The sequence below is a fragment of the Bos indicus genome, chromosome 7 (genome assembly GCF_029378745.1).
Source record: "Bos indicus isolate NIAB-ARS_2022 breed Sahiwal x Tharparkar chromosome 7, NIAB-ARS_B.indTharparkar_mat_pri_1.0, whole genome shotgun sequence".
Classification (NCBI taxonomy): domain Eukaryota; kingdom Metazoa; phylum Chordata; class Mammalia; order Artiodactyla; family Bovidae; genus Bos; species Bos indicus.
The window spans coordinates 15,026,826-15,048,394 of NC_091766.1; the positions used below are offsets into that span (position 1 = coordinate 15,026,826).

At 54.5% G+C, this 21,569-nt stretch overlaps 1 protein-coding gene across 12 annotated transcripts in view; it reads left to right on the forward strand.

Annotated features, from left to right (window-relative positions):
* The window catches only part of DNM2 (dynamin 2), an 89,685-nt gene that overhangs the window by 64,902 nt on the left and 3,214 nt on the right, over window positions 1-21,569 (forward strand). For 5 of the 12 annotated variants that reach the window (XM_070792838.1, XM_070792841.1, XM_070792837.1 and 2 more), the window contains exons 13-19: window positions 1,832-1,883; window positions 2,847-2,858; window positions 6,668-6,781; window positions 11,940-12,049; window positions 14,784-14,895; window positions 15,591-15,755; window positions 20,616-20,848. In XM_070792838.1, the coding sequence (XP_070648939.1) occupies window positions 1,832-1,883; window positions 2,847-2,858; window positions 6,668-6,781; window positions 11,940-12,049; window positions 14,784-14,895; window positions 15,591-15,755; window positions 20,616-20,848 (798 nt within the window). Of the gene's footprint in view, window positions 1-554; window positions 585-1,831; window positions 1,884-2,846; window positions 2,859-6,667; window positions 6,782-11,939; window positions 12,050-14,783; window positions 14,896-15,590; window positions 15,756-20,615; window positions 20,849-21,569 lie in introns of all 12 variants that reach the window. The other 7 variants (XM_070792836.1, XM_070792832.1, XM_070792831.1 and 4 more) reach the window with 3 other exon arrangements.

Consider the following 21,569-nt stretch of genomic DNA (forward strand, 5'->3'; position numbering starts at 1 on the left):
CCCAGGCAGTTAAGATATGGTGTGGTCAGGCCAGGGTGGGAGCTGGGCATGGCCCATGGGAGTCCAGAGGGTAGCCTTGTGGCCTGGCCTTAGAGATACAGGGGGCTTCTTAGGGAGTCAGGCCCTGCAGAGCCCAGACTTAGGCTAGCAGGCTGGGTAAGAGGGTCTTCCGTCCAGGTGTCTGCTGGGTAGGCATTTATCAGTGCACTCAGCTGTTGTCTTGTGGGCACGTGGTCGGTGAGTGGAGTGAATGAATGAATGAGTGGATGAGTGAACTGGGGGCATTATCAGAAGGTGGTCCCCTAGCTCATATGAGCTGAGGGTCTCCTGCTGCGCTGTCCCTGCTGGGGGAGAACTGGGGGCCCTGGCCGGGAGCTGCCCCTCAGGCTGGACTGAAAATGCCGGTCCCCCTCTTCGGGTTGCTGCTGTTCTCCTCACCTTGATGTCTCTGCTTCTCACACTTCATCCACAGTTCCTTCTCACAATCTCTCGTGTTTTTCCTTTGACCACTTCACTCTTTCCTCTGGATTCCTGGGCCTTCCCACTTCCCCCAGCTGTTACTATACTGAGCAGCTGGTGACCGGGTGGGTATTGCCTGCTGTGTGCCTTTTTCCTGGTGTGTGAACGGGGGCCGACCTGGCTGGGGGCGGGGCCCAGGGTGCCAGGCTCCTCCCGGCCCAGGCCCCAGCCCTGGGTGGGACGTCTCAAGGGCTCCCGGAATAGCCATGGAGCATTGTGTGAGGCCTTTGGACTAGGACATGGGCCTTGCCCTTTCAGAGTCCACAGGCTGGGAGCACGCTGTTAAGCTGGTTCTCATAGGAAGATGAGATGTGGAAAGGAGGGCAAGAGGAGGGGCTGTGGGAGAGGAGACCTTTCCAAAGAAGTCATGACAGCCAGGTGATGGGGATGGAGGGGGCCAGAGAGCAGTAAAGATAGGGAAGGATGCCTGAGAAGTGTAAGCACGGGGAGGCCAAGGCCTCATTGCCAGAGGGGCCTGCAGGCCAAGGGGAAGACTTTGGACTTTCCCTGTGACACTCCTGTGCATGCATGCGTGCATGCACACGCACTGAGGCAGTAGCAAATCTCTGATCGGGTGAAGGCAATTGAAAAAGGCAGCTAAGGAGGCTGCCAGGCATGGGTGAGACCCAGGAAGCCCTCAGGAAGTAGCATATCTGGGACCTCAGCATCACGCAGACACTGAATGGCTTAGTTTTGTGTCTTCAGACACCATTGATCAACCTTCCTGTGCTTAGAAGTTCTGGGGTGCTTTCTCAATGTCCTCTAAACACTTAAAATAGGGCCCAGAGAAAAAGTCATTATACTAGTAGTATATATATTGAGCCATAGTCTGATCTCCTAGGCTGGGCAGCTCTGCTGGAGCTGTTCAGGACCTGGTGCTGGGTCAGGGATAGGAGGAGAAAGCAGGAAGAAGCCTCAAGTTTGACCCCCAAACACTGAAAGTATTTTGAAGCCAGCATGGCTACCTCCCAGCCACCTGGGAATCCAGCCTCCCATAGCCCCTCTTGGAGGCTCCAGGACCCAGTGACTTTTAGAAATAGCTGGCACTCTCAAGAGTGGCTAAGATCAGGGCTGAGAAGTCATGGTTTAACTCGCTACATGTTCTTGTTCATTCCACAAGCCTGCACTCATTCCTTGGGCAGCCTTTTATATACAGGGGGTTTCTTTCTGCCTCTGCCCAGAGCTTGTCCATTGGCTTCCTTTAGGGAGAGAACCCTACCGGGGCCACAGGACCTTTTGCCCCTTGTCTCTCTCGCTCCTCATCCCTCTGGGCGTCCCGCCGCATAAACCCTCTCTGTTTTTTCGGTTTCAGCGCCCAGCAGAGGAGCACACAGCTGAATAAGAAGAGAGCCGTCCCCAACCAGGTAGCCTACCCTGCTGTGGCCTGCAGCTCCTCCCTTGAGGGCGGGAGGGCACTCAAGGACCACCAAGCCCAGTGATGGCGCCTGGCTCAGAGCCTGTCCCGCCAGAACCCCCCACCCCACCCCACTCCCAGCCTCTCATGTCCACTTAGGTTTTGACAATTTGGGAAATGGATCTTTGAGTGCAGCTCTGGCAGGGTCTGGGGCCAAACTGCTCACATGCAGAAGGCCCTATCTGCCATCCAAGGCCATGGCTAGAACTTGACACTAAGGAGAGAGGCCACCCAGTCCGCCTGGTGTCTGTAGGAAAATTGGGTTCCTGCCCCAGCCCCAGAGACTCGGAGGCTGTGGAAGAGGGCCAGGAGTGGGCAGGGAGGCTGGTTGTGATCAGCAGTTTGGGAGCACCTGGAGGTGCTTTCAGCCTCATATCTGGGGAAACCCAGAACTGTTTGAGGGATTCTCTGCCTTGATGTCATACTCTAACCAGAGGCCTTGTGAAATAAAGGATAGCTTTATATATGCCAGTATTAAGTGGCCTCCCCTTTTTTTCCCCCTGCTTAAGAAAACACATCATCTTTGCAAAAATTTCTGCCAGTGTCCCCTGCCTTCTCCACACTGGGTGGGGGTGGGGGTCGGGGTGCTGCTGTTCATCACGCACGATGACAGAGCCCCCTGGAAAGAAGGGATGTAACCACTGCATGATTTTTTTTGCGCTTGCCGTAAGTAATTCATATGTTGTTGCTTTTTCGTTTCGGGAGATGATAATGAATTAAATATTAACACCATGAATATAATTAATAGCATGTAATTTTTTTTTCTTTTGCTGTTTTCTCTCCCCTTGCTCTTCTCTCTCCTCGTTTTTGTGCTTTTCCTGCTTTTTCTCCATCCCCTCACGTCCCTTACGTCTCTTTTCTTCCGCCTGCTCTTCTTTGATTTACCCACAACCCTAACTTTGCATTTTCAAAGGGGGAGATCTTGGTAAGTACTCACTTAGTGTGGTAGCAAACGTTAGAGAACTTGGTGGTGGTGGAGATGCTGCCATCCTATAATATTCCGCTCCCCTCCCCCGCCAAAAAAATAACAGAACCACTAAAAATCCAGCTAACCTAAAAAAAAAAAAATCCCCTGCCATGGCCACTGCATGCCAGACTGTTGCCCTGGGCGTGAGCTGACTCACACAGACACTAACCTGCCCACTGCCTGCCTCCAGCACCCACCCCTCTAGCCCGTTCTGGACACATTTTCCTCATTTCCTGTAGGTCAGGGATGGCAAATACTCAGCTAACATCCCAGGCCTTCCTCCCATCACACCTCTGGCCAGGGAAAATTTTGTTCAAGCCCTGCTAGAGAGCTTGTCCTTGCCACTGCCACTGCTCTGTTTGCAGACAACACCCTGCAGAAATGTCCCCTGCCTGCACTCAAGGCAGACATTACTAACCGATCCAGCACTCTTTCCCTCCTGTCTCTCCCCCTAATGTGCCCCTGGCAGACATCACTAATCAATCCTGGCTTTTTTTTTTTTTTTTTTTTTGCGAAGCATGTGACAGATATGATGAACTAGTTAAGGAATTTTTTCTTTCCCCATGTGATAGCTTTGCACATGACACCCCTCCCATCCCCATGACAGACATGGCTAATTGGTTGGGGGACTCTCTCCTGGATGCTGCCAATCTCTTCCCGCCTCCATAGCAGATATGATGACTGATTAGGCTGTTCCTCTTGCCCCGTCTCTTTGCTGATGGTAGACATCACTAATTGATCCTAGTATCCTTTCCCCCTGTGCCCAGAGTGCCACCCATGGATTGGTGAATAGTATTTGCCATCCCTGTTTTAGGTATCACCTCCTGTCTGTGTGTGGCCCAGCCCAGACCAGCAGTGAGCAAGCACTGCTCACATCTGAGAGCTGAGCTCTTTTCAAGGTGCCCGCCCTTTGGGGAGCTCTCCACCCTGGAGATCATGGCTTGGGCCAATGGCCCTCACTGAGCCTTCCTTTTCCCGGCTACTCTCCCACCACACTAAGCAGGCCTACAGCCCCCCTGCTGGTGATCCCAGGGCCTTTCAAGTAGCTGAGCTGACCCTGTACCAGGGTCTGGAAGATCCAGAAAGACCCCAAAGCTTGGCATGGTTGGCACGGCCACAGGAGGAATGGATCATCCTTGGACCCTTGGTTCCTGCTTTCCCTGTATGTCACAACCCCGCCTCCCCAGTCCCCTTTGAACTTGAATGATTTCCTTCCTCCAGACAAACCAGGGCTATGTTTCTCTCCACACCCACACCCTGAGGTTTAGTCATTCTTTTCCCACTAGATTCCACACCCCCAGCCATGAAGCCCAGCTCTGCCCTGTGCATGGCTGTGGCACCTGGATCTCCCAGCCACAATTCTCATCCCTGCCCAGACCTCTCACCCGGGAGGAGATGGGCTCTGCTGCCCCGCTTGCCTGCTGCCCATGCCACCCCTGGCAGCCTTTCCTTCTGCCCCCAGCATGCCTGTGCCCTGGAGCATGGGAAGCCTGCCTGCCTCTCTGTCTCCCCAGCTGACCCTAGTCCTGCCCCCCTCCTTTTCCTGAGCCCAGTCCCTTCAGCACAAATTGCTTGGATGAGAAGGCCTGATTGCCCCTTCTTGCTCTAGACTCAGCACCTATGTCTGCCACCAGCAGCTTGCTCCTCCCCAGGGGGGAGATTTTTGTCTCCGAGTCCTCTTGGGCTCCTGCACAAGCAGTTCTCAGGGTGGCTCAAGGGCAAAGGGACTTGGGGGCGCAGTGCTTCTCCAGACCCCGAGGCTCAGATATGCTATTCCCAACATGGCCACAGCCCTTGCCACATGCCCCAGAGCCAGTCAGGGGCCCCATCTGCCGGCTCTGACCTCAGCTGACCGAGGGTGGAGGCAGGCAAGCCAGGCCACAGAGGGGGAGGGGGAGGGGGAGGGGCCCATCTGCCCTTGTGGGGACAAGGCTGGGCCTGGGAGTGCAAGGGCCTCGCCAGGTGAGGGTATCTCCTCTGGGGATCACCCAGCAAGCATGGCCTCTGCCCCCTGTCTCCTCCCCACCTATCAGTCAATGGGTGAAGTTTAGAAGCACCCCCTCTGGGCCTGGGCTAAGACAAGACAGGCCTTACACTCCCCCTGGGGAGAGAGGGTTGTCGTGGACAGACGCCTACGCAGCTCCGGAGCTGGGCGTGGTTGCCAGGTGCAGGGGTTCCTTCCTGGGTCCTATATGGGATGGCCTTGGGCCTGAGTCTGGAGACCTGCTGTCCCACTTTGTCTGGGACTGAGGGCACCCCCGGGACTGTTAGTGCTCAGCCTAGGGGCCTCCTGGGCAAACCAGGGTGAGTCAGTCACCTTGTTTGGGCTGACAGTCTCTGCCTGCTCCCTGGCAGCCACAAGACTCCCAAGTGCTGACTCGTGATCCTAGGGAGAGAATAGTCTATATCCTGGGCCTTAGCAGGGGCTGCCAGGTGGTGTCTCATGGGTCACAGCCTAGGCAGGGACATCTCTGCGGTGCAGAGGTCCCTGCGTGCTCTGTGGCCACCTCTGCCTTCATGGTCCCTGAGGCTCGGAGCTCACTTCCAGGTGGCCCTGTGACAATGTGGTGGGCCTGGGGACAGGGCAGAGTAGACAGGATGAAGGCCTTCTCGAGATCCATCCGCAGGGGAGGCATGGGAGCCTCACCCCACCCTAGGGGGCACAGTGCTCTCTCTTCCCAGCCAGCCCCAGCCACTCGCAGCCCACCTCCTGCAGCTTAGCCGTCTATTGTTGCCTCGGCCTCAGGCATCCCCACCCACCCCTGCCCATGCTTCCTACTGCCGCAGGGTCCCCAGTCCAGAGTGGTGGGGGGCTCCAGCCCACAAGCGCCTCCATGGCCCAGAGAACATGAGAGTGTGCCCCACACACACACCAGGCTAGCCGCCTGCCTTTAGCTGTCAGGTGAGTCCCTCACACAGGCCTGGGTTCTGCCCCCTGCTCAGATGACAGCTGCAGCCAGAGGGGAGCCCTGTCGGGTTCTTCCAGCCCAGGACCTGCATGTCCCAGTCAAAGAAAAGTGGGACCACATAACTTGAAGCAGAGTGTGGGGCATGATCCCTGGCAGGTCCCCTGGGCTCAAGCCCTCTGGGTGGAGGCATTCCTTCATCCTGGTGTTCTGGAAAGAGCCTGTGGGGAGGGGAGCCCTGGGGCAGGGCCTAGCCTGACTTCCTGGTCAGAGCAGGACTCTGTGCCCACTGAGTGCCTGGGTGAGCCGGGCAGTGGCGACCAGCCTCTGCCAGTTGGCCCCTGAAAGGAGAGAAAGAACGGTTCCGTTGCTCAGCAGTCCCTACAGCTCTCCATCAACGGCTGCCTTCCAGGGGGCGCGAGGGGCAGGGCCCAGGGGGTCCCTAGTACCCGTGTCTCCCCAAGGCAAGGCTGATTCCTTCAGTGTCACATCTACACGTGACATACCCACCCATAAGACTGGGATCCCCCTCCCCTAGGCCCCTTCTAGCTGGGCGTACCTCTTGCCACCTGTGCCAGTTTAATCTAACCCCAAGGGCAGAGGGGCTCCCCAGGGACCCAGCTTCCCAGCAGCCCAGGGCCTGTGAGTCAGTCCACGTCTGTCCATCGAGGGCCCCACCTTGGTTTCCAGTGGGTAGCGCTTGGGGCAAGGCGGAATGGAGTTGGATCGCCTGGCTCTGGGCTGGAGGTTTCTCTGCCGTGGTAGCCTGGTTTTTCTGCCTTGCTGGGGGCGGGGGCAGGCCGGGCTGGGTGGTGGCCGTGGTCCCCCTGCTGAGCTTGGCTGGCCCTCCATCCTCCCCAGGTGATCCGCAGGGGCTGGCTAACCATCAACAATATCAGCCTGATGAAGGGAGGCTCCAAGGAGTACTGGTTCGTGCTGACGGCCGAGTCACTGTCCTGGTACAAGGATGAGGAGGTGAGTGGCTGGCTGGGTGGGGCGGTCAATGGGTGATCTCCACACCTCCTGCCTCCGGGTGGCACTCTCTCAACTTACAGTGGATTTGGAAAAGGCGGCTTGAGTGCCCCTGTGATTAGGATGGTATTGGCCAGGTCTGGAGGGTGTGCAAAAGGCTCTGTGCCTCCTATCCCAGCCCCTCACAACCCACTGTGGGGTCAGGCCTGATGGGGGCTGGGCTCCCTGAGGAAAAAAGGGACATGGGGGAGGGGGAGCCAGCTACAGGCTCCAAACTGATCCCACCCTCCCAACAGTACGGCAAGGGAGGCTCTCAGAGGGGGCACAGACTCGGGCCAGGGACTCAGATTCACAACCAGGCCCTTAGCTCCTCTGGGCCTCAGTTTTCCCATCTGTGAAGTGGGGCAGGATGGTCCTTGCATCTGTGAGGTGCTCGGTCCCATGTCTGTCTTGAGATTATTCTCAGAAGGATGAGGGAGGCCTCTGGGAACAGCAACAGGACTAATAAGCACCAGGAGCGGGTCGCACAGTGCCTGGGGGCCTATGGACAGGGCTGTGAGTGAGTGCAGCCCTGATGACGCAGACTCCGTGGCCTGGGCCACCATGTTTCTCTCCTGTCCCTGGAGAGGCGCAGAGGCTCTCCTTGTTGTCAAGGTGATGTTAGGTGGCCATCGTTTGGGGTCTGTGAAAGAGGCTCCAGATGAAGGCACTTATAGAGATGGTGTGTTTCTTCCCCACATCCCTGTGAGCTCTGTACCCCTGCTCTGTGAGGCTGTCCGGGGCCCAGGCTTCACCTCCCCCATTGCCACCTTAACACATAGCTCCATCCTGTGGTCCCAGACGGCTGCCCCACACCCATCACCATATGGGCCTGATAGCGCTCTGCTCACATGCCCATGAATCTTGTTGTACAACTGCTGTATGTTTAGTTCACGTGGGATGGCACAGCCTCCAACGTGCCCTTGAAGGAGAGGCCGGGCATTCTGATCAGCCCTGGAGATGCCCCACCTGGCTCTCCTCCCTTGGGGGTTCTGGGATGACCCCCCCCATTCCTGGGCCTCACTGGCAGCCGGTTGACCCCACCCCAGCTGTGTGTATTTCCACCCAGGCTCAGAGGGGAGGCAGGTAGAACGTGAGCTCTCTCAGGGCCCGTGGGGGAGCCCTCTCTTGTTTATGAAGCCCTTGCCCCATGCCAAGTTCACTGGCTAGGGGAGCCTGCCATAGTCCCCTGGGGAAGGCATTCTCTTCCTCCCCTTCCTCCTCAGTCAATACTCACATTCCTTTCGTCAGGTAAGGAAACTGAAGCTCTGAGCAGTGACTTGCCCCCATGTCACAGCGTGGGGAAGGGTCCCTGTGTGGTGGGTGCACGGTGCAGGCTCCCTGACCCTCAGCCCCTCAGCCCCACGCCTGGTCGGTTCCCCACTGCCCAGGCCGGAAGCAGTTCTGAGAAGAGGCGGGTGTTTGAGGAAAGAACGTCACCACCCCACTCCCCTCGAGGCCCGAGGCTCACTCCTGGAATGTTGCGAAGCCTTGAGAGGCCCGAGTCCCTGAGGGGACCCTGTCTAGGTGGCTTCTTCTCCACCCCTGGGGTAGGGGAGATGCGATGCCCGGGGAGCCTTCCAGGGCTGCGCCGTGGAGGGAGGGCGGGGCTGGGCGGCCCTCAAGGAACCTGCGTGGCCACAGCGGCTCCTCAAGATGGCCGGGGTGAAGTGGGGGCGGGGGGCGGCGCGTGCACGTTCCTTCCCTCTCTTTGCGCCCCCGGAATCTGAAACCCTGTCATCAGCTGTCAGCTGGTTTGTGCCTTTGGGCTTCGGGGCGTCCCCAGGGCAGGAGTGACAGACCTCGGCGGTTGGAGAGGGGCGTCGGGCTGAGACCCTGGCCTGGCGGTTTGCTGCCGGGCACCATCACGAGCCCGGTTTTTAACTTAAAGGGGGGCCCTTCGTTCCTCCTTCATCTCGGGGTTGAAAGTGGGAGCCCCAGACCCTCCCAAGGTGGCCCCAGAGCAGAGGCTAAGGCTGTGCTGGGAGGAGGGTCGCGCGCCTGCCGGCGGTAATGAAAACCAGCAGTCCCGTGAATGAGGCCCTGTGTGCGCCCAGACACAAAGCGGGCTGAGGTGGGGAGGGGCGCGCGCGAAGTCCTTGCTCTGTCCGTCCCCTGCCCTCTCCCCCTCCCCGTAGTTGGGATCCCCAGCAAGGACCCTGAGAATCCCACCCCACCCGGAGTGGCCACTCCCGGGGTCAGGCCACCTTCATAGAGAAGCCTCAGAGGGAGGCAAGACACCAGGGTTACTTTATTTAAAGAATAAACAAGAGATGGTAGTTCCAGGAGGGTGGGCACAGGGGACCGATTCAGCCAGAGCCCCTAGACCCCCAGCCAGTGTCGGGGTGCCCTTGGCCTTTTCCTGGCACCTCTCCCCCCTACCCCCGCCCAAGCCCTTCTTTATTCCAGAATCTTCTGTCCAGATCTCCGCCCCTGTGGAGAACAGGGCAGTGGGCGATGACACTCACCTCCGGGTGTGCCTCACTGTGGGGGTGGCAGCGAGTTTGGAGGGGGCCCATCCCGACGCGCCGCTTGCCCAAGCCCAGCCTAACCAATGTGCAGACTACTGTACACATTCAGAGCCCCCTGAACAGGTAGTCTGAACACTGGGTTGGCGGGGCCGGCTGTCCATCCATCCCGTGGGCCCCCTGGGCAGTGGCAGGGCCACCGCGCCTCTGGCACCTCCGAGGAAGCCACCCGCCCGCGACCGTCTGCTCGTCTCTTCTGACGTGGCACGGCTGGGGCCAGCGCGCATCTGGAGAAAGTTGTGGGTTTTCAGGAAATCCTAGGGAGGCGGTGGGGGTGGGGGAGGCGGGGGTGGGGGCCGGGAGGGAGGGTCTGGGACCAGGGCCTCTGCCAGCAGGAGAAGGTCTCTGGGGGTGGGGGCGGGGTGCACACGCGCCTCCGTGTCTGTGTGGTGTGTGTGTCACGTCTGTGTGGTGTGTGTTTATGTCGTGTGTGTGTGTGTGTGCGTGCCCGCAGCATCAGGAAGGCGGCGGCCCTGCTCTGGGCGGAATCACACTATAAACAATTCCAGATGTGGCGTCTTGCTCAGGGCCCGAAAGGACTGTGACTCAGTGACTTGGCCTGGCCGACCGACTGGAAGCTTCCTGCCTCGTGATGACATGATAGGGTGGGGGCAAGCAGAGCTTCTTCCACAAATTTCTGGGCCAGGAACTCAGACCCCAACCCCTTGTGAAGCCCCCAGAACTCTTTGCCGAGAGGTCAGAGGGCCTGCTCACACCCCCTGTGGCATGAATGGGGGGCGCTCACCTCCTTGGCTGCCGGGCTCCTCTTCCTGCCTCTCACTGTGGCTCGGCCTGGAGGAGCGCTGCCCTGCTTCCTTCTTGCATGGAGCCCCTTGGACTGACTGACCCTGGAGCACAGAGTGACAGACAGACAGACAAAAGAAAACCCCAGGTGCCTTGTAAGCACTGACTCCAAGGTGGACATGTGCTCAGAGTTTTCAGTGTCCGTCCTCGCCCTGGACCAGGAGGCCAAGGCTCCTATCCACCTTTTTAATTTTTGTTATTTGTTATTAATTGTTTTTTACCATGCCACAGGGCATGTGGGATTTTAGTTACCTGACCAGGGATCAAACCCATGCTCCCTGCATTGGAAGCATGGAGTCTGAACCCCTGGACTGCCAGGGAAGCCCTTCCTACCCACTTTTAGCAGCTGAAGAAACTGAGGCAGAGGAGAGACAATGAGTGGGGCGGGGACCGGCCCTTCTGATCTCCTAACCCCAGTCAGGACTGAGCCCCCACACCAAGCCTGCCCCTTCAGTAGTCCTGAAACTCCAGGCAGCCCTCCACCCACCGGGGAGCCCCCAGCTCCCTTTCCCATCACCACTGTGGCCCCTTTTGAATTCGGAAGCAGATGTCAATTGTGGGGCTTTGTTCTGATACCTTCCAGAGGTCAGGGGTAGAATGGCTATGGTGTGAGGGAGCTGGTCTCTGTTCTCCAAAGATGTCCAAGAGGTCAAAGGCCAGGAGGGCAGTGGGGAGACCCTGGCCTCTGAAGTCCCATGGGGCCCACTCCACTGCTGTGTGCCCTGGATGACCAGCTGCCCCCTCTGATCATGCTGCTTCCCATGCAGGGACGTGTGAGAGGGTTCCAAGAGCTGCTGGACACAGCATGTCTCCTCAGCCCTTGAGAGCTGCTGTGAGTTGGGAGTCGGGGGAGAGTTGGGGAGACCCCGATGCTGTGCTTTGGTTTTCTGATGTAGAAAACCCAGTTAATACGCTGCCACCTCCACCCCCGAACGAAGACTAATGATGCATTTGCACGGGCATATAGTAGGTGCTTAGCTGACATTATTGGGGCTCCGGAGTGTGACTCCCAACTCTGAGACTCACCAGGCCCAGAAACTTGGCCAGGAGATGCACCCTTTCTGAGCTGTTTGCTCAGTAGCCAGCAGGACCACCGTGACTGGCCCTCAGTGGGCACTTTCTGAACAAGGCCAGCCAGGCTTTGGAACTCAGGCCTCAGCTCGAGGGCTCCTCCCTTTCCAGCTTTGCCCAACCCCTACCCCCAGTGCCTGCCCTTCTATGCCTCAGTCTGTCTTGAAAATGGGATCATAGTGGTAACTCACTCGCAGGCTTGTTGTGAAACTGTAGGGGACTTAACAGTTATGTTCACTTAGCGGTTGGGATCCAGGTACAGTCAGAGCTGGCCGATTTTGAGCATCCCTTGTGTGTCAGCAGTGAGCCAGACAGGAGTCCCCACCCTTGGGGATTCAGTGGTCCCAGTGACCTAAGTCGATAAGCAAGATACGTGGTGTGCTGTGTTATGTGAGGAGAAGCACCAGGGTGAAAAGTAGAGGGCGAGTTTGGGGTGGGGTTGGAGCAGGCCTTGCACTCTGCACAAAGGTGTCAAGGAGGGAACCGTGTGGACGTTGAGGGTGGAGAGCAGCATTCCACGTGCAAAGGCCCTGGGGTAGGAGCCCACTTGAGATGTTCAGAGAGAGTCAGAGGCCAGCATGGCTGGGCCAGGTGAGCGAGGGGAGATGGGGCAGGTAAGTTCATCTGGGGAGAGCGAGCCACATGGGCAGTGTTGGATGTTGGCCATGGTCCTTGTGGTAGAGTTCAGCCAAGGCTGACGCCTCCCCTTCCTCTATCAGGAGAAAGAGAAGAAGTACATGCTGCCTCTGGACAACCTCAAAATCCGTGACGTGGAGAAGGGCTTCATGTCCAACAAGCACGTCTTCGCCATCTTCAACACAGAGCAGAGGTGAGCCCACCCAGGACCTAGGTCCCGGGGAGACCAGTGGCCCCATTCAGTCATTCTGCAGCATCTGCAGAACACTTGCTGTGAACAGTCCCTACCTAGGGTCTCAACGGTCCAGAAAGGGAGTCAGTCAAAAAACAGAAACGTGCTTCTGTGGGGCGGTCAGGGAAGGCCCTTCTGGGGAGAGGTGAGAAAGAAATGAGCAGAGCCATGGCAGATGCTAAGCAGACAAGGGATTGGACCTGGGGCTGGTACTCACGGGCGCCCCCTCGTGGTCATCAGGGGAACAGGCTGAGGAGGCCAGGGTGAGGGTGGGAGACCAGGGAGGAGACACCCGCACTGGCCCCGGTGGGCAGTGGTGGGGCTGGACCTGAGTGGGGCTGAGGACACAGAGGAGGAAGGGATGGATTCCAACAGAGGGACCAAACTCCTGAAGGCTGTGGGTATGAGAACAAGAAGGCATTGCCCAGGGACGGAGCTGCCGTTGGCTGACATGGGGCAGGCAGAGGCAGAAAAGGCTTGGGGCCAGTCAGAGGCTGGGTTTGGGCGATGCCAAGGGAGAGGGGCCCATGAGATTCCACGTGGAGTGTGAGGGAGGCAGCTGGGAAGGTACAAGAGACGTGTTCAGGACTGCCCTCTGGGCAGGAGTATGAACTGGGGATTCATTGCTTTGTGGTGGTGTTTCGGGTCTAGAGGGGGCCAAGATCCCAAGGCCAGTGTAACAGAGAAGAGAACAGCCCAGGAGACTCTCAGTAAATCCATCCCCAGGGGTGTTGGTGGGAGACTTTAGCAAAAGCCAAGGCACTTCTCTCAGCTCCAGAAAAGAGCCAGTTGGCAGGGGGTCCGAGAGCAGGAGGAACGGCTGAGCGTGGACCCAGGAGGGCCCCTGCTCAGATTCACACCATCACGCACGGACCCCCTCAAGCCAGGGTTCAGCCAAAGCCTGGTTGTTCTTCATGACTGGCCAGCAGGCACTGGCTTCCTCTCTGCTGGCCGCTGGAGTACCTTCCCCACTGGCTGTTCACACCCACTGGTTCCAGCTGAGCCACCTGGCTTGTGCAGAACAGCTCTGTCCTGCTGCTTTCTGGGCTGGCCTAAAGCTCTGAGATCCTCTTTGACCATCAGCTGCCTCCAAAGTCTTTTATAGCCCTTTTAGGCACATTCCTCCCACTCCCCACCTCCCATGCCTAAGAAGCCCTAGGGTATGTGAGAGAAACTGGGCTCTGCAGCGGGACAGGCCTGCTGGGAAGCTGTTCCTGGCTGCAAGATGCTGGGCAGCCAGCACACTTGCCTGGTCCTGTGATCTTCCATGCAGTAGGGTGAAGACATTGCCTAATATATTATTGAGGGGTGAGTTCAGGAAACAAAGAATGATAGTAGCAGAAACAAGATAGAAGTTTGGTGTTTTTTTAAATAGAAATCAAGTTCAGACGTTACCATCAAGGGCAGGTTGGACAAGCCCACAGGCATCCAGACCCAGGCCCTCCTTATTTCTCAGCTTTCCTTCTCTCTGTCCAAGATGGCTGCCCATTCTCCAGCCATCATGATGATGTTCCAGGCAGGAGGAAGGAGGAGGAGGAGCAACAAAGAAATGCCCTGGAAATCTCAGGGCAGCCACTCACTGACTGCTGGTTGGCCTGAGGACTGTCGTGAGGCCATGTGTGCCTAATCTCAAATCCAAACCTCACTGGAAGACTTTGGGACAGCTTGGCCATCTCAGCCACACCTGCCTTGCAGGACAGGGTGACAGGCATGTAGCATGGATCCTGGCCCCTATATAGAGAGAACACTGTCCTTAAATGCTGGTTAGTGCCCGTCTGTTTTCCCTCATCTCCCAGCCTTGTGGCTCTGCACCTTCTGCTCACAGACCCACGTGTGCCCAGCAATTCACAAGCCTTCACTGGGAGTCTTGGTCCTGTTCCTGGCCAGCTCTACCTCCTTTCTAAGAATCTGGGCACGTGCTAGACCTTCTGAGTGCAGTGTAGTAGCCACTGCCTACATGTGACTATTTAAATATAAATCAGTGGAAAAAAGGCTTAAGATCACTTTCTTGGTCACCCTGGCCCATTTCTTGTGCTCAGAAAGAAACTACCTGTGACTCACGGCTACTGTGTCGGGCAGCACAGGCAGAAAACGTTTCCACTATCACAGAACATTCTTTTGGACATGCTATAGTCTTTTTACCAGGGCTTCCCTGGTGACTCAGAAGGTAAATCCACCTGCAATGCAAGGGACCCAGGTTCAATTCCTGTGTTGGGAAGATCCCCTGAGAAGGGAATGGCAACCCACTTCAGTATTCTTGCCCAGAGAATTCCATGGACACGACTGAGTGACTGACACACGCACTGAGTCACCTCTCTAGAAACACTTAGATGGGAGCTCCCCAACTGGCGGAGAGTGTCATGGGTCACTGCCCCCCCAGGAGAGCATCAGGAGGGGAGTAGCTGAGCTCACAAACAGAATACCAGGGATGGTGCTAGATGCAGGCTCTCACGGAGCACACACCCTGCTCTCATCACGGTTTTGGGTGTCGCAGGCATGAACTCATGAAGCCTCCATCAGGCCAACGTGGTGTAGAGGCCACTGCCATCCTGGGGCCTCTGGTTGTGAGCGCCCGGGTCAAGGGTGAATCTCCGTCAGTCAGGCCAACCCCAGAGCCTGCACGCCAGCTCCTTGTACCCGCTGGGCCCCGGGCAGGGTTAGCCACGGGCCTTTCCCTCCCTCCCTCGCCCCGCAGGAATGTCTACAAGGACCTGCGGCAGATAGAGCTGGCCTGTGACTCCCAGGAGGACGTGGACAGCTGGAAGGCCTCATTCCTCCGAGCTGGGGTCTATCCAGAGAAGGACCAGGTGAGAGCACCCTGAGCTGTCCCCTCCCTCCCGAGAGAAGAAGGGCAGCCAGCATCTCACGGGCTCGGTCGTTTCAGGCTGTTTCCCAGAACTCTCTGAAGGCATGTAGCCCATACCCCCTCGCTCTCTGTTTTTTTAATTTTTATTTATTTATTTGGCTGTGCCGAGTCTTAGTTGCAGCACATGGAATCTAGTTCCCTGACCAGGGAATGAATCCGAACCATCTGTATTAGGAGCATGGAATCTTAGCCCCTGGACCACCAGGGAAGACCTCCCATGCTGTCTTGAACAAACAAAGCAGAAAGGGGGTTGGTGGGGGGGTGCTGTCATCAGCACCTAGATTCTCCAACTGAAGTCAAGGACAGGGATACACATGGGCTGGGATCCTGTCTGCTTTATTCTCTCTCCTCCTCCTGTCCTGAGGCAGAGTGAACGCGGCCCCAGATTAATGTGTTGATTAATGTGTTGTCCCATTCCCAGCTGAGTGTCTCTAGCCCACCTTGGGCCGCAGTCACCCCAGGTCCAAGCAGCTCAGGCCGGGGCAGGCAGGGCCGCACAGTGCCAACGCAGCCATCGGGGGCCAGCCCCAGGGAGTCAGCTGTGGGTGGGAGAGGGCAAGCAATTCCCAGAGGAGGGGGGTCCCCAGGCTCGCCTCAGACCACAGTTTCTATCTCACCGCTTCTCCCTCCTTGCAGGCAGAAAATGAGGATGGAGCCCAGGAGAACACCTTCTCCATGGACCCGCAGTTGGAGCGGCAGGTGGAGACCATTCGCAACCTGGTGGACTCGTACGTGGCCATAATCAACAAGTCCATCCGTGACCTCATGCCAAAGACCATCATGCACCTCATGATCAACAACGTAAGTGCCCGCCCCTCTGGGGCCCGCCCCACCATGTAGCCAGATGTGGCCTGAACACACTCTGTACCAAAGTAAAAGTCAGGGACTTCCTGGGAGTCCAGTGATCAGGACTCTGTGCTTCCACTGCAGTGGCACAGGTTCGATTCCCGGTTGGGGGACTAGGATCTCGCATGCTTCATGGCCAAAATAAAGGAAAAGATAAAAATTAAGAGTCTCACCACCTGATTCAAACATCACAGTTGGGACCCCCTAGCTTATCTTGGGAAATGGGAAGGTACAGGCCACCTGGCCTACATCCCCTCAGTTGGGTCATTGAAGCTACCACACACGTGTGCACTTTCTCTGACGTTCTGTAGCTTTATAGTAACCCTAGAGAAGGGACTGCTGTCATCCCCATTTTAGAGACAAGAAAACAGAGGCCCAGAGAGGTTAAGAAACCTGTTTCAAGTCACTCAGAAGACTGAGAGGTAGGATTCAAACCCCGGCTAAGTCTGTCCCCACCGTGGCCTCTAATGGCCTGTGCCCCACCTGCCTTCACCCTGCTACCCGGGGGCTCCCAAGCCTCTCAGGGCGTCTGGCATCTCTTGAGTGAAATATGGCTACGCTAATGTCTCCTGCTGCAGGCTGCTGGGACAGCTCAGGCCCTGGGCTCAGCGCTAGGCACTTAGCTGTATGTGTAGCCCAGGTTCAGTTTGTCTTGTGACTATAAGAGCTCACAGTAGGACAGTGCCTGAAGCAAAAATCTCGTGTCCCTTCCCTTTCACTATGTTCTTCCCAGTCTCCTCCTCATGGGTGTCCTGGTACATTCTCACATATGGATGGGATTGGCAATCTATAGGGTGCTGCAGCTATGCAATTTTAAATGCATGTATGCCTTGATCCAGCAGTTCCACTTACAGGAATTTCTCCCCACAGAGACATTTGCCAGCATGCAAATTGAGCACATGCATGGTTATTCTTTTCAACATGTTTTATAGTGGCCAAGAAATAGAAATCTCTATCCATTTCTTAGAATTCGTTAAGTAAATATCCATTTTATTGCAAAAAAAATACCCAAAAACAAAAGGATGAAAACTTTCTCCAGGTCTGTACTAACTTTATTAAAGTGGAAAAGGTGTAGAGTATAACAGAATGGTCAAGAAGGCTCTATTTGTGTAAAAACAGATGGGAAATCTTCTCTCTATATAATATGCCTAGGAATCTGGAAGTTTGTATAGGAACCTAGTGACCCTGGAAGGGGAATTCAGGAGGCCTAAAGAGACCAGAGTGGACAAAGGAGATTTTTCACTGTATTTTTAAGTGATACTTTTTTTCCTTTACTGCTACTGCTGCTGCTGCTAAGTCGCTTCAGTCGTGTCCGACTCTGCGCGACCCCATAGACGGCAGCCCACCAGGCTCCGCCGTCCCTGGGATTCTCCAGGCAAGAACACTGGAGTGGGTTGCCATTTCCTTCTCCAATGCATGAAAGTGAAAAGTGAAAATGAAGTCGCTCAGTCGTGTCCGACCCTCAGCGACCCCATGGACTGCAGCCTACCAGGCTCCTCCGTCCATGGGATTTTCCAGGCAAGAGTACTGGAGTGAGGTGCCATTGCCTTCTCCGTTTTCCTTTACTAGTTTTTCAAAATTTAAATGTTTGAATAGCTAATGCATTTACATGGTTTGCAAATGCAAAACTATCCAGCACTGTCAACTCTGCGTGTGTTGAAAGTTCATTTGAGAAAATCTGTCTGTATATATATTCTTTTTCATGTTTTTCATTACAGTTTATTATAGGATATTGAATATAGTTCCCTATGGTATATACAGTAGAGCATTGTTGTTTATCTATTTTATATATAGTAGTTTGTATTGGCTAATCCCAAACTCCTACTTTATCCACCTAATTTATCCACCACCACAACCACCAATGTCTGTTTGGTAACCGTAAGCCTGTTTCTGTTTTGTAAATGAGTCCATTTATATCATATTTTAGATTCCACATATGAGTGTTTTCCTCTCTGTCTTACTTAATATGATGATATCTAGGTCCATCCATGTTGCTGCAAATGGCACGCAGTTCAGTTCAGTCGCTCAGTCGTGTCCGACTCTTTGTGACCTCATGAATCGCAGCACGCCAGGCCTCCCTGTTCATCACCAACTCCCGGAGTTCACTCAAACTCACATCCATCGAGTCGGTGATGCCATCCAGCCATCTCATCCTCTGTTGTCCCCTTCTCCTCCTGCCCCCAATCCCTCCCAGCATCAGAGTCTTTTCTAATGAGTCAGCCCTTCGCATGTGGTGGCCAAAGTACTGGAATTTCATCTTTAGCATCATTCCTTCCAAAGAACACCCAGGACTGATCTCCTTCAGAATGGACTGGTTGGATCTCCTTGCAGTCCAAGGGACTCTCAAGAGTCTTCTCCAACACCACAGTTCAAAAGCATCAATTCTTACGGCGCTCAGCTTTCTTCACAGTCCAACTCTCACATCCATACATGACCACTGGAAAAACCATAGCCTTGACTAGACGGACCTTTGTTGGCAAAGTAATGTCTCTGCTTTTCAATATGCTATCTAGGTTGGTCATAACTTTCCTTCCAAGGAGTAAGCGTCTTTTAATTTCATGGCTGCCGTCACCATCTGCAGTGATTTTGGAGCCCCCAAAAATAAAGTCTGACACTGTTTCCACTGTTTCCCCATCTATTTCCCATGAAGTGATGGGACCAGATGCCATGATCTTAGTTTTCTGAATGTTGAGCTTTAAGCCAACTTTTCACTCTCCTCTTTCACTTTCATCAAGAGGCTTTTTAGTTCCTCTTCACTTTCTGCCATAAGGGTGGTGTCATCTGCATATCTGAGGTTATTGATATTTCTCCTGGCAATCTTGATTCCAGCTTGTGCTTCTTCCAGCCCAGCGTTTCTCATGATGTACTCTGCATAGAAGTTAAATAAGCAGGGTGACAATATACAGCCTTGACGTACTCCTTTTCCTATTTGGAACCAGTCTGTTGTTCCATGTCCAGTTCTAACTGTTGCTTCCTGACCTGCATATAGGTTTCTCAAGAGGCAGGTCAGGTGGTCTGGTATTCCCATCTCTTTCAGAATTTTCCACAGTTTATGTGATCCACACAGTCAAAGGCTTTGGCATAGTCAATAAAGCAGAAATAGATGTTTTTCTGGAACTCTCTTCCTTTTTCGATGATCCAGCGGATGTTGGCAATTTGATCTCTGGTTCCTCTGCCTTTTCTAAAACCAGCTTGAACATCTGGAAGTTCACGGTTCACATATTGCTGAAGCCTGGCTTGTAGAATTTTGAGCATTACTTTACTAGCGTGTGAGATGAGTGCAGTTATGCGGTAGTTTGAGCATTCTTTGGCATTGCCTTTCTTTGGGATTGGAATGAAAACTGACCTTTTCCAGTCCTGTGGCCACTGCTGAGTTTTCCAAATCTGCTGGCATATTGAGTGCAGCACTTTTACAGCATCATCTTTCAGGATTTGAAATAGCTCAACTGGAATTCCATCACCTCCACTAGCTTTGTTCATAGTGATGCTTTCTAAGGCCCACTTGACTTCACATTCCAGGTTGTCTGGCTCTAGGTCAGTGATCACACCATCGTGATTATCTGGGTCATGAAGATCTTTTTTGTACAGTTCTTCTGTGTATTCTTGCCACCTCTTCTTAATATCTTCTGCTTCTGTTAGGTCCATACCATTTCTGTCCTTTATCGAGCCCATCTTTGCCTGAAATGTTCCCTTTCTCTAGTCGGCATTATATCATTCTTTTTTTATCACTGAGTAATATTCTTCTGTGTGTGTGTGTGTGTGTGTGTGTGTGTGCCACATCATTATTCATTCATCTGTTGATGGACATTTAGGTTGCTTCCACGTCTTAGCTATTGTAAATAGTGCTTCAGTGGACATTGAGGGTGCATGTATCTTTTTGAATTATATTTTTCTCTGGATATATGCCCAGGAGTGGGATTGCTGGATCATATGGTAGTTCTGTTTTTAGTTCTTAAAAGAACCTCCATACTGTTTTCCATAGTGGCTGCACCAATTTACATTCCCACCAACAATATAGGAGGATTCGTTTCTTACAAACCCTCTCCAACATTTATTATTTGTACATGTTTTGATGGTGGCCATTCTGACTGGTGTGAGGTGTACTTCATTGTAATTTTGATTTGCAGTTCTCTAATAATTAGTGGACATCTATTCTTAACAAGACAATTGTAGAAGGAGACTTTGGTTACGAGATCTCATATATCCATTGAATCGATATTTCTGTCTCAAAGCCACTCTTGCCCTTAATGGGGAAGCTCTGGAAGCATCCCCTCCAAAATCAACAAGTTGGCCATTTCCACTTTTATTTAACCTTCCTGTAGAGTTACTAGCCAATGCATTTAGATAAGAAAAATAATTTAAAGGTGTGAATGTTGAAAACGAATGGGAAAAATTGTCCCTATGTAAACATGAACTTGTATACCTAGAAACTCCAAGAAAAGTAACTGAAAAACTACCATATCTTGTAGGAGTATTCAGGAAGGAACAAAGTATTAGGTTAATGAACAGAAACTAGCAGTTTTTAAACAAAAGTCAGTTTCAAGATATAATGGGAGAAAAGATAGCTATTAAAGATAAGAGTCTAGGAATAAGTTTCACAAGAATCTCATGATTGAAAGAACACTGGCAAGCACCCCTGAGAGACCCAGGAGACCACTGAGTAGAAAGCTCACCTCCTTGTAAATATTGCCCATGTTCCGTAGTAAAGTTAAAGACTTTAAAGAAGAGCATGGTGAACCAAGCCCATCACAGCCGCTGGCTGAGTTCTTGGCCGGTGTGGTGGGAACCTCTGACCTCTCCAACCCTTGCCCCCAGACGAAGGCCTTCATCCACCATGAGCTGCTGGCCTACCTGTACTCGTCGGCGGACCAGAGCAGCCTCATGGAAGAGTCGGCTGACCAGGCCCAGCGGCGGGATGACATGCTTCGCATGTACCACGCGCTCAAGGAGGCACTCAACATCATTGGGGACATCAGCACCAGCACTGTGTCCACTCCCGTGCCCCCACCCGTTGACGACACCTGGATCCAGAACACCAGCAGCCACAGGTCCGTGAGGCTGGATTGCCCACAGGCTGCAGAGGGTACTGCCTGTGGGTTCCCAGCTCTACCCACCCCCACCCCCATGTGTCCATCAGGGCACAACCATGGGTGGCCAGGGTGCAGGGCCCCTGCCCACAGATGGTACAGCACCCAGGGCTGGCCATAGTGTGGGACTGCCACCCCTGCCTAGGCCTGAAGGGACAGGGGGAGAGAAGGGTTAATGGCCTGCCTGTCTCCTGATGCCTTCTGTTGGTTAAGGCCAAACACAAACCAGAGAGGGCAAGGGACCTGGGCAACCCTGGCCATACAGGTGAGCCTCCTGAAGCACAGAGCAAGCTGGGAACGGCTGGTGGGAGAGGACTAGAGGGACACGTGGAGGGCGTAACTGGCATCCCCCGCCCTGACCACCTAGAGCTGAGGTGCAGTGAGGCCCTGACATGGGCACGTCAGAGCATCGGGCAGGGACACCTGACCAGTAACAGGGCAGGTGGTGCGAGGAGAGAGGGTGGCCCAGAGAAGTCTCAGAAGGTGCCGGTCTTTCCAAGCCCTCAGGGAGCCTTGAGGTTCCTTGGAGAGCAGACCCAGCCTCCAGCCTGAGATGCAGCACCCAGAGGGGAGCCTGTGGGTGCGTGGGCCAGGGGCCCATGGACCTTACAACCTCTGAAGGCATGCTGGGCTCTGGAAGGATTTTTGGCTTCAAAGGGTGGATTGGCGTCGTGGGGAGGCT